General features: G+C 36.9%; 1 protein-coding gene across 2 annotated transcripts; it reads left to right on the top strand.

Moving 5' to 3' along the window:
- Positions 1-7,195: 7,195 nt before the first annotated feature.
- LOC113688110 (cytochrome P450 CYP72A219) lies at positions 7,196-11,522 on the top strand. Of its 2 annotated transcripts, none has more exons than XM_027205781.2 (5): positions 7,196-7,526; positions 9,407-9,624; positions 9,922-10,166; positions 10,321-10,705; positions 10,936-11,522. In XM_027205781.2, exons 1-5 carry the CDS (start codon positions 7,244-7,246, stop codon positions 11,359-11,361), a joined length of 1,557 nt encoding a protein of 518 aa, XP_027061582.1. In that variant the 5' UTR covers positions 7,196-7,243; the 3' UTR covers positions 11,362-11,522. The 2 variants fall into 2 exon arrangements, with proteins under 2 accessions (XP_027061582.1, XP_071905019.1); XM_072048918.1 differs by lacking the exon at positions 7,196-7,526 and adding an exon at positions 8,694-8,818.
- The last annotated feature ends 5,579 nt before the right edge of the window (positions 11,523-17,101 follow it).

The raw sequence follows: 17,101 nt of genomic DNA, 5'->3' as shown, positions 1-17,101 counted from the left end.
AATAAAGGAAAACATGTAAAAACTAAAAATTAGAAATACTAGCTGTACCACAGCTGTTCCCCCCACACCTAAGTCCGACATTGCCCTCAATAGAGGTAATATAGCAATTAAAGCGAAGAGGAAAACGAAACTTCCCTCTCGAGCGGCTACGGGATAGGTGGGAACGGGGGAGTGAAACAGATATGATGGAAGTACGCGGCCAGGGTCTTAGACATTGGAGCCATCTGGTTGGCGATATGTGTTACTTGCTCATCCGTATGGTGAACCTGATCTCGCAAGTGGAGTCACTTAGCATCAGAGGCCATCGATGAGAGAGGCCACTTAGCAAATTCAAAACAATAACAATTTAATAGCCACTGGTGCCTTCCTCGTAGACAACCCGATCAGCAAAATGCACAACCCAGGCACCTAGAGACTATACAAATATCCCAACAATACAGCAATTTCAATCAATACTCACTGGTGGCCCCAATTGGGTCAAATGCAGGAACAATGTAGTCCAAAATTGCAACAAATGCTCTAAAGATTTAGCAATTGAAATCAATAGGTAAAATACTCCCAGCACGTCAATTAGACGCCACCAACAGCAACACTGCAACCAGTACCACTGGTGCACAGACAGGAAAGAATTAAATTCAATGGCAGCAACTCAACCGCAAGAAATTAAACTTTAAAATTAATCAACCAGTACCACTGGTGAGTCACAGGGAAAAATTAATCAACCGGCCAAAAATTCAAATAATAGCAGAAAATATCCCCACTATGTCAGCAATTCAACGTAATATCACCCTTAAAATGAAACCCAGAAAAATGCCCAAATCATCCCCTGCTTTATCCGGCAAAACGCCCAAGACAGAGACACATACTCCAGCAATTTCCGATCTAGAAAAATGCTAATCAGGGGAAGAAGTCAATACCTCCACCTGTCAAAGAAATGTGACAGGTGGCCTGCGCTATGTAGACTGGCGGTGGAGCTTGGAGGTGCTGAGGTGGAGCGGCGGTGGTGGTGCGGCGTGGGTTGGTCGAGCTGTGCGGAGGAAGGAGGCGGCGTGCTGGGCAGGTGTCGCACGATGCTGCCGCGCGGCTGGAAGAGGAGTGCGGCGGCAATGGCGACTGGGCAGTGGCGCTGTGGCGGCGGCGGACTGCTGCGGCGTGCTCGCAAGGTGGAGCTGCTGTGGTGGAGAGGTTGGTGGCGGTGGTCTTGCGAGGAAAAGAAAGCAAGTGGGCAGGCGGCGGAGGTCGCGGCAGCTGGGGCGAACTGGTGGTTGCGGGCGCGCGCAGGTGGAGCAGATCGGCAGGCCCGCGCTCGAGGGCTACGCAGCGTGAAGCTCTGGGCGGCGCGCAGCAGGTCAGCGAAGAGAGGCGCGCGAGCTGGTGGAGGTGGAGCTGATGGCAGCGCACGAAGAGGTTGCGGCGTGCTGGTCAGCGGCTGGTGAAGAAGGAAAGAAACGGGGAAAGAGGGAAAGCAGCGGGGAAGAAGAGGAAGAAAAGAGAAAGAAAGAAAAGAAAGAAAGAAAGAAGAAAAAAGAAAAAGAAAATAAAATGGTTTTGGGGGTTTTTTTTTTTTTCAATGTTTTTTTTCAAATTTTTTTTTTCGAATTTAAATTTTCAAAATCTGAATTTTTGAAGAAAAAGAAAAAAAAACAAGAAGAAGAGAAAGAAAAAAAATGTTTTTTTTTTCTTTTTTTTGAAATGCTTTTTTTTTTCAATGTGAATTTTTAAATTTTTTTTTTTTGAATTCATTTTTGGGTCGTCAAACACCGCGTGGGCACGCCAAGATTGTAAAACGTCCACTGACCATGAGACTTGAATTTAGACGCTTAACGCGTGCCCTCCTCGCGTGGGCACGCCAAGATTACCTATTCTGGTCATAGTGAGAAAACATCAAGAGTGATTAGTACCCAAGTGAGAAACGACATATTTAAGACATTGAATACAAAAATAACAAAATCAACAATTGGGTTGCCTCCCAAAAAGAGTCTTTCTTTAATGTCTTTGGCTAGACATTGTTATGTCTTGTTCATGGAGGATAAAATCTTGTGGCTCGTTTCAATACTTCATCTTCAATGTGATCCTGGTAACCCTCATAGATGGAGTAATCTTTGAGCACACGAGCTACGGTCTTCCATGGACTAGTTAATGGCGCCAAATAATCAAGCATTGATCGCAATTCTTCATCCACTCTTCCATCAAGAGCATTCGACGGTTCAAGATATTTGACCATAGCTACTCTTAACTTATTCCTGCCATGAGACTCAATAACTTCCGGTATAACAAAATCAATCTCATCAACAGAAATTATAGAGTAAGAGTTAAGAAAATGCGGGTTAGGGAATGGAGGTGGTGTCACCACATTTGATGATTCTTCACTGAATTCTTTCACTTAAATGGGTTGCGGTTGGGGTTCCATTTCTTCCTTTTCGGCTTCTTTTTCAACTGCATTTGTAGATCTCTCATTTTGACACTCTTGTATCTCCTCATCACTAGTCAAACAAATTGCACTCTTATTTTCTTCAAAATCAACAATGGTTTTCGAGGGCAATTCTTCCATTTGAGAAGCCAATCGATTTATTCTGGATGTCAATAGACAAATTTGATCTTCCAGATTACTCATTGCATCCTTCATCATCCTATTTCTCATTTGTGTCTCCTGTTGGAATTGATATGTATTAGTAGCTATTGATACAACTATTTCTTCAAGAGACATACCTGACATAGATGATGATTCTTGAGACTCATACTGCTGAAAATTCATTGGCCCCGTTGTATAATTATAATTGGAGTTATCCCACCATCCTTGATCATACCCGTTTGGATTAGGGTTATACCACGTTTGAGACCATGGTGAAAAATCTCCATAATTATTGAGTGGGACACTAAGATTATCTTGATATTCGGGGCACATACCAGTTGAATGATCCCTGGCATAACAAATTTTACAGGTTGCAGCAACCATTCTTTCTCTAATAGAGTTTAGTACTTCTGAATATGCAAACTTAGCAAAAAAACTAGCCTCATTGCCTTCCCTGGAAACAAAATCCAGTCTATCACCAAAATACGGAGTGTTAGAAGCCATAAACTATATAAAAAAAATAAAATAAAAATAAATAAATAAAATAAAATAAAAATAAGATGAAACTCAAAAAGAAACAAATTAATATGGCACTAGTTCCCGGCAACGGCGTCAAAAATTGACAGGTTGTCAAGTCTGTGCAATAATAAATACCTGCTCAAACAAAATATAATTTCTGTAGATAGTGATAAGTAGGGTCGAATCCACAGGGACTGGGGATAATTTATTTCTTTTAGAATCCGAAGTATGGGGGGTTTTTGGAGAATATAAAATAACTAATTAACTAACTAATAAAATAACTAATAGAAATAAATAGAAATTAATCAATAACCAATATGACTCTAGCCAAAGGTATAACTTTTCAGACACGCTCCATGCAACTGATCATCGACGCAAAGATAATTCAATTACTTATTAATAGATTGGTTATAGTTGCCATACACGCGATGAACAACCAGCCTTTCCTTAATTTCTCGATAGTTAAGGTACGACCGTTAACTATTTCTCTAACCAAGAAATAACCCTAGGTACGACCATAAGATTTAATTACTTGATTGCATTAATAATTAGAAAAACTCAATCCTAACCAACAAACACGCTACGAGGATTTGTTTAAATTAGATCATACGTTTCCCTAACATGAAACCAATCACGCTAGTCGCCACTGGTATTAATCAATTGAACAATTACGGATTCAATCAATTAATTTAGCATTAGATCATTAGGTTAATTCGAATATCGGGCCCTTGACATTCAAATAACATAACAAGCATAAGCAATTAAATCAGGAAACGCACAAATACCAATAAATAAAAGAAATAAATAAAATAATTAGATCTCACAGATGTTCGAAACCGAGTTCTCAAATTGACCTTCGACTAGGAAAACTTAGCCACGCCTCATGAGAAAATCTCAAAGTAATTTAACTGAGATCCAGGCCATCAAAGGAACCAAGAAAGAATAAAACTAAACTATGCTAAAAAACTCTCCGTAGCCTTTCTTTCGGTTGTCCTTATATAGCCAAAAGGAAATGACTAAAGCTATCTAACCAGTGGTCCCCACGAATAAGGAACAAAAACAACTCTTTGCACGTTTGTTTCCTTTCAATTCAAATGACTAATGCCTTTCTTCTCTCCGTGGTCCCCGCACAAATTGAGAAAGGAGTGTACATAAAGTGAAGTTCTCTGAAGTCCTTCTTTCTTTAGTTTCCTCTTGATAGTCAAACACTTCAACACTCCAAGATACTCCTAATTCGCAAAAAAGAAATGCAGTCCGCGTCTATCACCATGTGGGCCAGGTCTGTGGCTTATTTGAAGTCTCAATTATCTTCAGAAAGTCCCTCCTTTTTTGTAGTTTTCTGCTTCACTCCCTGAAATTGGATCCAATACCAAATATAAGTAAATATTAATAATTAAAACAATATTTGGCAAGGATAAAAGGGAAAATTAACAATAAAATTACTAACAATTAACACCCTATCATTTTCATCAAGTAACACCCTCAAAAGAAAAAAAATCATCACGTAACCGAACAGGACCAAAGAAATGCAGGCAGATACTAGCGCACAACCCCAGATCATTTGCCGTAACCAAATGATCACAGCTAAAAATGACCTATAACCACAGTTAAAAATGCCATTAAAATCTACATGAAAAAAAAAAAAAACACGAACACGCACACACACAAATTACATCCAAACTAATTTTCATTTCTTTTTCCCTGAAGCCAGACTATTTTTCTTGAATTGTAGAAAGGTCAGGTAGCATGAGTATACAATCTAGTATACCCAAGAAACATACAAGAAAAGGCCCTTTATCCATGCCGTGGCCACTAGAAATTGCTTAACTGAATCAGCTACAAATTTGATCACCGGGTCAAGAATTGATTCATCATGAGTTTCCTCTTCCTCCTCCTTTTTGGCTGCTCCAAAACAAATGGATAGAAAAAAATTTTCTAGCTTGGCTGCCGGGCTTAGTCATCCCGGCAACCTATCATTTAAAAAAAAATTTTTCTTTCCTGCTGGCTAAGTCAACTCAACAGGTTCGTACCATACCCATGTTAGAACAACACTCTTCCGATTTTTATGCACCTGTATGGATTTAGAAAAAATCACATATAGTAGCAGACAATGTTTGAACCCCTGACCTCCCACTCTCAAGATTTAAAGTTTTTTGTTGTGGCCAATAGCTACAATTAATAAAAAGATATGAGTTAATTGACAAAAAAATTTAAAAAGATACAATTAATACAAATTTATATAAGGTGGGTCATTAATAGATTGGATGAAATTGACTATAAATACGGAATTACAAAAAGGACTATAATTAATTGTTACCAAAAAAAGAAAAGAATAAAATCCACAAAGATATGATTAGACACACTTTTCCTTACAATTTGATTTGCCACATGGGATGAAGATAAAATGTCCAAAGTGAGACCAAGGAAGTATAAATCTAAGGATTTTTTATTTTAGTTTCCAACGGTTTAACTCTTTTTTTCACATGACTCCCTTATAATTTATAATGCTACACATAAACTTTAACAAGTAATTTTCGTTTTGACATGAAGTTACTCTTGATATTTCAATTGACTCCAATAATTTCCATCACTTTATAACAGTAGGCAGCTACTTCAATGGGGTCTCTTTTTTCCCAGTTAGCAAGGTAGCTTTTTTCTTAAACCTCTGGCTCCGTTTCCACATCCGTTGCCACCATGTAGCCATCCATATTGATTGAAATAAACTGAAAATAAAAATTCAATAATTTACCCAAAAGAGAAAATATGCTGACCATCAATTCGTCAAAATCCTTACTAATTTTAAGACTAATATCACTTAAATAAAATTCAAGAAATAATCTACTATAAGTAGTATATACTAACCATTGCTAAGATAGAGAATATATCTGGCTGTTTTGCCGCAACCAAATGATCACAGCTAAAAATGACCTAAAACCACAGTTAAAAATGCCATTAAAATCTACATGGAAAAAAAAAAAAAAAATGAACACGAACACGCACACGCACACGCACACACACAAATTGCATCCAAACTAATTTTTATTTCTTTTTCCCTGAAGCCAGACTATTTTTCTTGAATAGTAGAAAGGTCAGGTGCATGAGTATACAATCTAGTATACCCAAGAAACATACAAGAAAAGGCCCTTTATCCATGCCGTGGCCACTAGAAATTGCTTAACTGAAACAACAACAAATTTGATCACCGAGTCAAGAATTGATTCATCAAGAGTTTCCTCTTCCTCCTCCTTTTTGGCTGCTCCAAAACAAATGGATAAAAAAAAAATTTCTAGCTTGGCTGCCGGGCTTAGTCATCCCGGCAACCTATCATTTAAATTTTTTTTTCTTTCTTGCTAGGCTGAGTCAGCCCGACAGTATAGTTTTGTACCATTCCCATGTCAGAACAACATTCTTCCGATTTTTATGCACCCATATGAATTTAGAAAAAGTCACGTATAGTAGCAGACAAGATTTGAACCCGTGACCTCTTACTCCAAGACTTAAAGTTTTTGATTGTGGCCAATAGCTACAATTAATACAATAAATAAAAAGATATGAGTTAATTGACAAAAAAAGTTAAAAAGACACAATTAATACAAATTTATATAAGGTGGGTCATTAATAGATTGAATGAAATTGACTATAAATACGGAATTATAAAAAGGACTATAATTAATTGTTACCAAAAAAGAAAAGAATAAAATCCACAAAGATATGATTAGACACACTTTTCCTTACAATTTGATTTGCCACCTGGGATGAAGATAAAATGTCCAAAGTGAGACCAAGGAAGTATAAATCTAAGGACTTTTGATTTTAGTTTCCAAACGATTTAACTCTTTTTTTCTCATGACTCCCTTATAATTTATAATGCTACACATAAATTTTAACAAATAATTTTCGTTTTGACATGAAGTTACTCTTGATATTTCAATTGACTCCAATAATTTCCATCACTTTATACATTAGTCCAAAGTACGGGAGGTTATGTATAATTATTAAAACTATAAGGAAGTAAACCGAAAAGACATCAAACTACAAGGTCCTAAAGAGTAATTTTACCAAACATTTCATTTTGGGACATCAAAAAGATAACCAACTTCCCACTATAAATATGGGGGCAAGGGCGGATCCGACCTTAACGACACCTCAGTAATGGAGATAGTGTACAACCCAATTGCTGTACTTTCTTCTTGTATTCTTCTCTTGATTTTGGTGCTAGCATGGAAAGTATTCAACCAGGTGTGGTTAACTCCCAAGCAGCTAGAGAAGCGGCTGAAAGAGCAAGGTTTCAGAGGAAATCCTTACAAACTTCTCTATGGAGACTTCAAAGAGATCTCAACCCTCTTCAAAGAAGCTCTCTCCAAGCCAATCAATCTCACTGATGACTTCGTCCCCAGAGTTATTCCACACTTCTATGCAGCTGCCAAGAAATATGGTAAGTAGTACTGTAGTGGTATCTTCTCTTTCAATCAGCTGATGCTTTCTTTTCTACAAGTTTAGATCTGTACAATGATCATTATTTATCTTTCAATGATTTTTGTTTTGTTTTAAGTTAATTTCTACAATGATCAAGATTTTAGTTTGGAAGTTTTAACCTCCTGTTGGAGTATTTTAATAAAATAGTTAAATTCTCAATTAAATGTGTGAGTTATAAGGAGAATAATTGGTAAGTGTTTTTGAAATTTACGTGTTTGGATGATTTTTGACTAAAGATTTATTATATGAAATTATGATTTTTCAATTACAATAAATTTTATAATCTATAATTCAAATTAAAATGTGTCTGGAATAGCCAATAATTTTCAGCATTTACCTTGCATATTACTAGTGTAGGTTATATTTGACTAATTTTTCTTCACTTGTAAATATGTGTCGTTGAGATAGAAAAAGGTGCTACAACAACTTATATTTTGTGAGCTATAATTCGTAAGAGAAACACTCTATCTATTTCATAGATTGGCAAAAAGAAAAAAGAAAAAATTGGTGTTAGTGGAGCTATATTCTCTTAATTGTGCATTCTAATGAGAATGATAGCAAATGTGGTTGGATTGTTGTATTCTGGAGATGACAAGTCAAAGATTCTGCTGCACCGGCGGAATTAATTCTTCCACAGCGTTTTGAATCACCTTAAAGAAAATGAAAAAAATGAAATATCCGTGCTTTAGCCCTCTATATTTGTGTATTATTATATTATTATTTTAATTATTTTATTATAGTTAATTTTATTATTGTTATAATAATTATTATAACTATTGCTAATCTGTCTATTTGACATTTGGACTTTTGTTCTGACGGAACAATAATTTTAAACTATTTTATAAAAAAAATACTCCAACACCTGACAATTGCAATCAGAATCATAACACCTTGCGCCCACCGCTACATCTCGTCATCACTCTGAAAGGACTTCACGTGCTAGTCCTTATCTTGCGCTGAAATATCTCATAATACACAATTATATCCCTACACTCGAGGCGGATTTTTTTTTAATTTTTTGGGGTATTTGATAATGCCTTTTCCTTTATTTCTCTCTTCTGATAGTTACTCTTACTAGAACTAGTTTTATTGAGATTGGAGGGCTGTTTATGAAATTTCTTTAGTTATCAAGGAGTAGATGGGAACCTGCTTTTACTACAGGAAACAACTTTTTACGAGGCTTTTTTTTTTTTAAGTACATTAAGAGGAAGGGACCACAGTTGCATCTATTCTTGGCACATTGTTAGGGAGGTATGGCTTTACCAATTGAGACAACTTGTTCTAACTTGGGTTGCTTTTCTCCCTTTCTGTGTCTACTATGTTTTATGGAGTCTAAGAACATAGAATGGTCATTAAAATGAATTATTCGGCGAAGAACTCAAGGTTCTCAATGAAACCGTATTGCCACTGTCCAAGAGTTTAAACTGAATTAAATTGTAATTGTAATTTTTTATACAGGAATAAACTTCAAAACATGCTGAAGCAAATTAAAGAATAGAAATATTTCGAAACTGAGCCTTTAATATGATCAGATTATGTTAATCAAAAAATATATATACATATATGATCAGATTATGGACATAAGTTTCTAGTAATGCATTTATTTGAGTACGTGCTTGCCATATACCATGTTACATGACTAATTTCTGGGTTCGAGCAGGATTAAGCACCCTCGTTATACCCCTTTATGCCAATATCTTTATTGTGTGAAACGGAAGAAGAGAAACACATAGATAGTATGGCACAAAGCTGAGTACACTTGATTTTTTGATAATTATATGGAAAGATAAATTCTTATCCTTGAGATGAAAGTGAAGAGAAGTGGTGAATGCGTTGCAGGTAAGCATACATATTTGTGGCAGGGAACAGAACTGACGGTGGTAATCATGGATCCTGAACACATAAGGGAGGTCACACAAAAGGTTTACATCTTTCAAAGACCTCATAGTCATCCACTCCTAAAATTGCTGGTACAAGGGCTGGCGAGCTATAATGGAGATAAATGGACTAAACATAGAAAACTCATCAATCCTGCTTTCCATGTGGAGAAGTTGAAGGTTTTGTTTTCCCTGATTTTATTTCAATTATTTAGTGAATTGTAGCATGATAAGTAATAAGCTGTGTGATGTCAGGTTTTCATAAAATAAATCTTTGAAACTATATATATATATATATATATATATAAATTTTAGCTGAAATGAATGTGTTTGGCTTCGATCAAGTGGTTAATATCTGTTGCAAGAAAAGCAAAATCAAAAGTGGTTACTGATTGATAGAATGAACTGATAATTCTTACCAGTGGAATAGCAGTAATACTGACTTATTTTTCCCTTTTTTGGTTCTCTTGCCTATAGCACATGCTCCCGTCATTTTATACAAGTGCTAGTGAGATGATGTGCAAGTGGGAGGATATTGTTTCATCCAATGGCTCCTCTGAGTTGGATGTTTGGCCGGATCTTCAGACTCTGACTTGTGATGCAATTTCACGGACGGCATTTGGTAGTAACTACAAAGAAGGATCAAGAATATTCGAACTTCAAAGAGAACAGGCTGAGCATTTCATTGAGGCTGCACGATCATTATACATCCCAGGATGGCGGTACAATTTTTCCACCTCACTGCCTGTTCTATCCTAAAGAAACTTCTGACTTCAAATGATTTAGAACTGTAATTTGTTTGGATCCCTTTAGCCAATATTGATGTGGTGACATTTAAGTTTTTGTTGCTTGTTTGCCAAATTATGCTCTTTTCAGGTTCATTCCAACCAAGAGGAATACAAGAATGAAACAAATTGCAAGAGATGTTCAAGAATCTATTAAAGATATTATAAATGCTAGATTGAAGGCAATGAAAGCAGCGAAAGCCTGTGATGATGACTTACTGGGCATATTACTGGAATCCAACTCTAAAGAAATTGATCATCATGGCAACAAGAATTTTGGCATGACAGTTCTAGAGGTTATTGAAGAATGCAAACTGTTCTATTTCGCTGGGCAGGAGACCACCTCAGTGCTGCTTGTATGGACTATGATCTTATTGAGTAGGTATCCAGAGTGGCAGATGCGTGCTAGAGAAGAGGTTTTGCAACTCTTTGGCACTGATAAACCAGATTTTGACGGACTAAATCACCTAAAATTGGTAACTACTGTCTGCAAGCTCTCGTTTCCATTGCTCTGACACCATCGTATATGTGAAACCAACCTCAAACTCATGTGCACCATACAGTGTCTTGATTAAAGAAAATGTTCAAATGAACCTAATGGAACTGTACAGTGTCTTTATTTGCACTTGTTAGTCAAAATTGGAAGTTAACTCTATAGTATGATCTCGTCAGTGTAAAGTCTGAGTGCGTTTATCTTTTGTTATAGATCACCATGATACTGCACGAGGTTCTCAGACTCTACCCACCAGTGCCTGCACTCTTTCGAAGAGCTGCTGGAGAAACTCAATTGGGTAATTTATCTCTTCCAGCAGGAGTGTTGGTATCATTACCAGTAATGTTGCTGCACCATGACCCTGAAATATGGGGCGATGATGTGGAGGAGTTTAAACCAGAGAGGTTTGCTGATGGAGTCTCAAAGGCAACAAAGGGCCGAGTCGCATTCTTCCCGTTTAGTTGGGGACCTCGTATATGCATTGGCCAAAACTTTGCTATGTTGGAAGCCAAACTGGCATTGACTATGATTCTGCAACGCTTTTCCTTTGAGCTTTCGCCATCTTATACTCATGCTCCTCGGGCAGCAGCAACGCTTCAACCCCAGTTTGGTGCTCAGTTGATTTTGCAGAGATTTTAGCTTGAATTATGTATCTTGGCTGTTTGCGTCATTAGCTTTGTGGGGAAATAAGTACTTCAGATGTTTAAATCTTGATTTCTCTTCCAAAACCCAAATACCCTCACGCACTACTCGTGGAGTTAACAATAGTTGTATGGAGCAGTTTGCCCGCTTCTCTGTTATTACCATCTTCATCTGTTGCTCATAAAAGCCTGAAATCTGATTGTAATTTGTAAGCAAGCATTGTGAAGTTTCTTGTGCTACTCCTACAAAAGGATGTGTGGATGCTTAAGGAATGAGAAATCAATGTCAAGCAGAACGAGATCTATAGTTAGCAGGAACAACAGATGCATATTAGCTGCAGATGTAATAGGTGCGGCTACTTCTAGAGGAGTTCCTGCGGAAGGGTGTAAACTTTCCCCTAGTCACCAGAAAAAAAAGAGGGGGGCGGGGGTGGCGTGGAAATGCTGAAAATCGTGTTTGACAAGGATTTACTTATTATCACAAATTTTTTGAAACATGTAATCTTTGTAATTGACCCCATTTGAGCCTTAGCTTTGAAGAAGCTTCCTAGTCATTGGTGAATATTCAGTTGATTGACTTGCGAAAAGAAACCATGAATGGTTAATTCAACCCAAGGCACGAGCGTAAGAAGAGAAATTCTTTTAATGTGGAATAGAAAGCTATTATAGATCATCTCGTGCATAAGTTCAAATCAACGAGTAAAAATTTATAGTTTGGCATAAATTGAAACTTTTATCGCGTACAAACATCCGGAGAGTCGTCCAATCTTATCGTTAAAACTAAAGAAAAATTATTTGCTATTAATCTTCGAATCCTCCATATGAGGGTAAGATATCTTCAGACAAAATCAGCATTAGACTCCAGCCAAATAAAATTATTTTAGCTACAAAATGAAACAACGAAAAGCTGCATAAGCTGAATGCGGTGATGGGAAAGGAGAGAAGACAAAAGGGAGAAATTTCAGGTTTTATTTTCAATTGAAATTCTAAATTGTGTGATGAGGAGATAAATGAAAACACTTGAAAGAAATGAGTAGTTTGATAAAGATGTGAGTCGAAAGCATTTAAGCCACAATTTTGTAGTTTAACTTTCGATATTGCTTGGATTCTATTGATACAATTTTTGGTCAAAAGTGTGAATTTTGTTTATTTACATCAAATATTGAAGGAAATGCAACAGTTTATGTAAACGTACACCATATCATCATAACTTTGATATTTCTAGAACAATGAAAGCCCAAAAATTTGCTCCAAAATTTTCTTCCATTTCCCTTTTCTAAAATAGCAAAAAAAAAAAAAAAAACCCTACCATTATGCCATATTAAAAAAGAAGTATAATTTGCAGATGATTAACATTAAAAATATGTGCCACATTGCCACCTATTAAAATTTTCTCCGTTGTCTTTATCATCATAAATTTGATACTTGTAGAACACGAATGACAGCCCAATAGTTTTTTTTCTTGTATTCAGCTTTTGATTTTAGTGCTACCCTGGAAAGTATTCAACTAGATGTGGTTAACTCCCAAGAAGATGGAGAAGCAGCTGAAAGGGCAATGTCTCAGAGGAAATCCTTACAAACTTCTCTATGGAGACTTCAAAGACGTTTCGAGGAACCTCATTCCAAGCCAATCAACCTCACTGATGACTTCGTCCCAAGAGTTATTCCTAATTTTTGTGCAGCTGTCAGGAAATTTGATATGCAGTAAAATCTTCTTTTCCAATCATCTGATGCTTTCTTTGCGAGAGATCACGGATTTCTTCAAAGATTGCAATTTACCTTTCAAGACTTCTCTTTTTTATTTTTTGTGCATATACATACATACATACATTTATAGGAAGTTAAAGGACTTTTATAATATGTAAGCTTACTTATTGCTTTAAGTCATCCTTAGTCAATTATTGTAGTTAAAGGACTTCTTAGGAAGTTTTCAAAAGGTATTCTCATCAACAATCGTTAAATGTAATTGTTGAAGAAAATATTCCAACTTAAAATGTCACTTGGATGACATAGTCTGTTTTGTTGAAGACTGAGTCGAGCTTTCTCACTTTCTCTGTTGGTGGCAAGCCTGGTAACATAATTAACATTGACAAATCTGGGTAGAGGACTAATGAGTTTCTTGTTTTTCTTCCTGAGGTAACTTTGATATTACACGAGGTCCTAAGGTTATATCCACCAGTACTAGTCAATGGTCGAATAACGGCTGCAGAAACAAAATTAGGAAATTTATCTCTTCCCAGTGGAATGGTAATCTTGTTACAATTACAAACCCTGATAGCTCATCATGATCCTGAAATATGGGGCGAAGATGCGAAAGAATTCAAGCCAGAAGAAAGGTTTTGTCAAGGAGTTTCACATGCAACAAAGGGAAATGTTGCATTCTTCCCATTTGGTTGGGACCTGTTGTTGGCGCAAATGAGAGGAATGTATGCATGTGATGAAAAACAAGAAGTTGGCTTCAAGTCGTGAATTGGATTTACTTTCTTTTAGGCTAAATTCGTACTCTATTTTAGTGCAACACCATAGACGAATTATCTTTCGGATAAAATGAAACATGTCTTGATAGTACTTAGCATTAGTGTTCAAAGCTCCAAAGAAAAAGCTTTTGGCGTACTTATTACAGAATATCTAAGTTTTGATAAGATGATTTTTTGCAGCAAGTTAGCCCTCAATTGATCTCTTTATAGACTAGGAGATGTATGTTACAGATTAGTTACAACCATCAAAGTGCTAACCCTTCACTATTAAAGTAACCCTCAATTGTCTAGAACTGCCAGGCAGTGTAATGTTCTTGCATTTTGAAATTTAACGATTTTTTTCAGGAAATTGTTCAAAAGTTTCTGCCTGAGTCTTAGTCTGCTCCCTCTCCGGGTTTCTTGTTGCTCAGAACCAGTTTCAAGGGTAATCAATAATCTTAGGGTGCTAGGTAAATTGAATGTTATGAATGTTGTCCCCTACAGGCTACAGGGCGGCAGACTTAGCCCGGCAGGGGTGTTTGATTTTACAAAATAAAAGTGCAATTAGAATCTGAAACATTTTGGATAAAAGATAACCTCATAGGCTCATAGTATTGAAGGCACATTGGAAGTTTGAATTGAAGTCTCAGGGGAAACCGGAATGACCAATATGAAGGATTTACGCCCCTTTTCTGGGACCGCTAGCATTAAAGATATTAACCCCCGAACATACTTTAATCCAAAATTTGAGAGTTATGTATAGCTTTTAAAATTATAGGAAAGTTGCGTGAATCATTAAACAACTAGGACTAAAGAGTAACTTGCTCTAAAACTGATGAATTCTGGGACATCATGAAGATGACTCTAAATATGAATGCAAGAGCAGATGCTCAAAATTAAACCTTTAACTGCGCCTCTGTAATGGAGATAGCATACAGCCCAATTGCTGTATTCTCTTCTTGTGTTCTGCTCTTGATTTTAGTGCTTACATGGAAAGCATTCGACTGGGTGTGGTTAACTCCTAAGAAGCTGGAAAAGCGGCTGAAAGAGCAAGGCCTCAGAGGAAATCCTTACAAACTTCTCCATGCAGACTTCAAAGAGACCTCAACCCTCTTCGAGGAAGCTCACTCCAAGCCAGTCAATCTCTCTGAAGACTTCGTCCCAAGAGTTATTCCTCACTTCTGTAAAGCTGTCAAGAAGTATGGTAAGTAGTAGTATCATCTTTTTCAATCATCCGATGCTTTCTTTGCAAGTGTTCATGGATTTCTTCAATGATTGCAATTTACCTTTCAAGATTCCTCATTTCAATTTACCTTGCAACGAGACAACTTTTTTTAACAAGAAATTTTCTTTTTCCCCCTGTTTTGAGTACATAAAGGAGATTGCAGGGTCATCATTACACCTTTCTTTTTATCAGTCTGGAAGCATTTCCTAAGGATAGTTCTATCTTATTTTTGATATGGCAAATAATGCAATAGTGGATACCAATCTGTTTTCACTATTCAGTAAATGAGACAGCTTTTTTTAGCAAGAAAATTTCTTTTTCCCCCCTGCTTTGAGTACATGAAGGAGATTGCAGAGCAGATAGTGCAAATTAGAGCAACGAGAGTTGAACCTTGGCATATGAATACAAATGGGTGGATGTGCCAATCTGGAAAAATTATTCTAAATTAGGTTGCTTGTCCACTTTCCAGTCTCGAGAGTTTAAACTCAATGATTCTCCAGTACTACCGGAAGAATCAATCTTCTCATGATTAATGTAAACCTCAAACATGGTGAATCAAATAGATAGCAATGCCGAGTAATATTCGAAAATAAATGACGCCTTTATATCTTCTTGAGTGATTGGTTAAGATGATCAGGACTAAATATTATGATCACAATTAATCCAAGGAGTCCAATTGGCAGTAATGCATTTCTTTAATCGTGCTTCTTGTATACATTGCTGTCTGATATTCAGGTACCGGCAGGAGTTCATAAGGTGAAGTACCCTCCTGTATCTTGGTTCCAATATATCCATTCTGTTAAATGATATAAGAAACGGATAAAGACAGCAGTACTAAGTACCCTTGATTGATTTAAGATGTTTGTTTAATGAAATAAGTGGTGAATGATTCTCAAGTAAGAATACATACGTGTGGCTTGGACCAAAACCGATGGTGGTGATCATGAACCCTGAACACATAAGGGAGATCACAACAAAGCTTTACATCTTTCAAAAGCCTCATGCTAATCCACTTATCAAATTGCTGGCACAAGGGCTGGTCAGCTATGATGGAGATAAATGGGCTAAACACAGAAAACTTATCATTCCTGCTTTCCATGTGGAGAAATTGAAGGTTTTCTCTAATTTTATCTGGGTATTTAATGAATTATCACTTCATCTTTTATAAGATCTACAAGTTAAGGTTGTCATACCAGAAACCTTGGAAACTTTGATTTGTTCATTGGAACCGGAAGAGGGGCAGGAGTGGCCAAGATTTGGCCAAAAAAAATTATACGGTTCAGATTCCATCTTATATCTCGATTTAACAATATATGTGGGACTCATAAAATTTTGTTCTAAAGTAACACGTTGTTAAAAGTAAGTTACACCATGTGCAAACAAAGTTACGCCGTGTGCAAAATGCACATAACTGCCTGCAACTGTTCCTGCCCCTGGTCCATTGGAACCAATGAGTTCCCTGTGATGAAGTGGTAAAGTATCTGATTACAGTAAAAGCAAAAACAAATATGATACCTAGTTGACAGAATGAACTGAGAATTCATACTGGAGGAGTAGCATTGTACATGACCTCCATTTCGTTTTCGTGTTGTTGCCTGTAGCACATGGTCCCATCAAAAACTTTGGCAAGGGACTACAACTTTCATTGATGTATTTTTTTTAAGCTTTTCTTTTTTTAATTAATTATATTAAATGCATGTTTGTTGCTTATTTGCTCAACATCACGGGAAAACGAAAAGGATACTCTTTTGTGTTTGGTTTACGGATGAATATGTGTAGAGGGAGGGAGTGAGAGAGCCGAGAGGAAGAGAAAGGGAGTTGGAGGTTGTTGGAGCGTGCAAGTGTGTGGTGTGAAAATTTGAGGGAGAGCCGAGAGAGAGTTGGGGGGAGGAAAAAGTTGGTGGGTTGTTTTGAAATTGATAGAGTTTTTGTGCTTGGTGTGCTTGTGCGTGCAAAGTGAACCGAGAGAGAGTGTGAGAGTGTGATGGTGGAAAAATTGAGAGGGGAAGGGGGAGAGGAGATCCGAGAGGGAGAGGGAGAGGGAATTGAGGGAAAGT

This window comes from Coffea arabica, chromosome 5e (genome assembly GCF_036785885.1).
Source record: "Coffea arabica cultivar ET-39 chromosome 5e, Coffea Arabica ET-39 HiFi, whole genome shotgun sequence".
Classification (NCBI taxonomy): Eukaryota; Viridiplantae; Streptophyta; class Magnoliopsida; order Gentianales; family Rubiaceae; genus Coffea; species Coffea arabica.
Note: the sequence above shows the minus strand (reverse complement) of the source record. Positions and strands in the feature narration are given on the sequence as shown.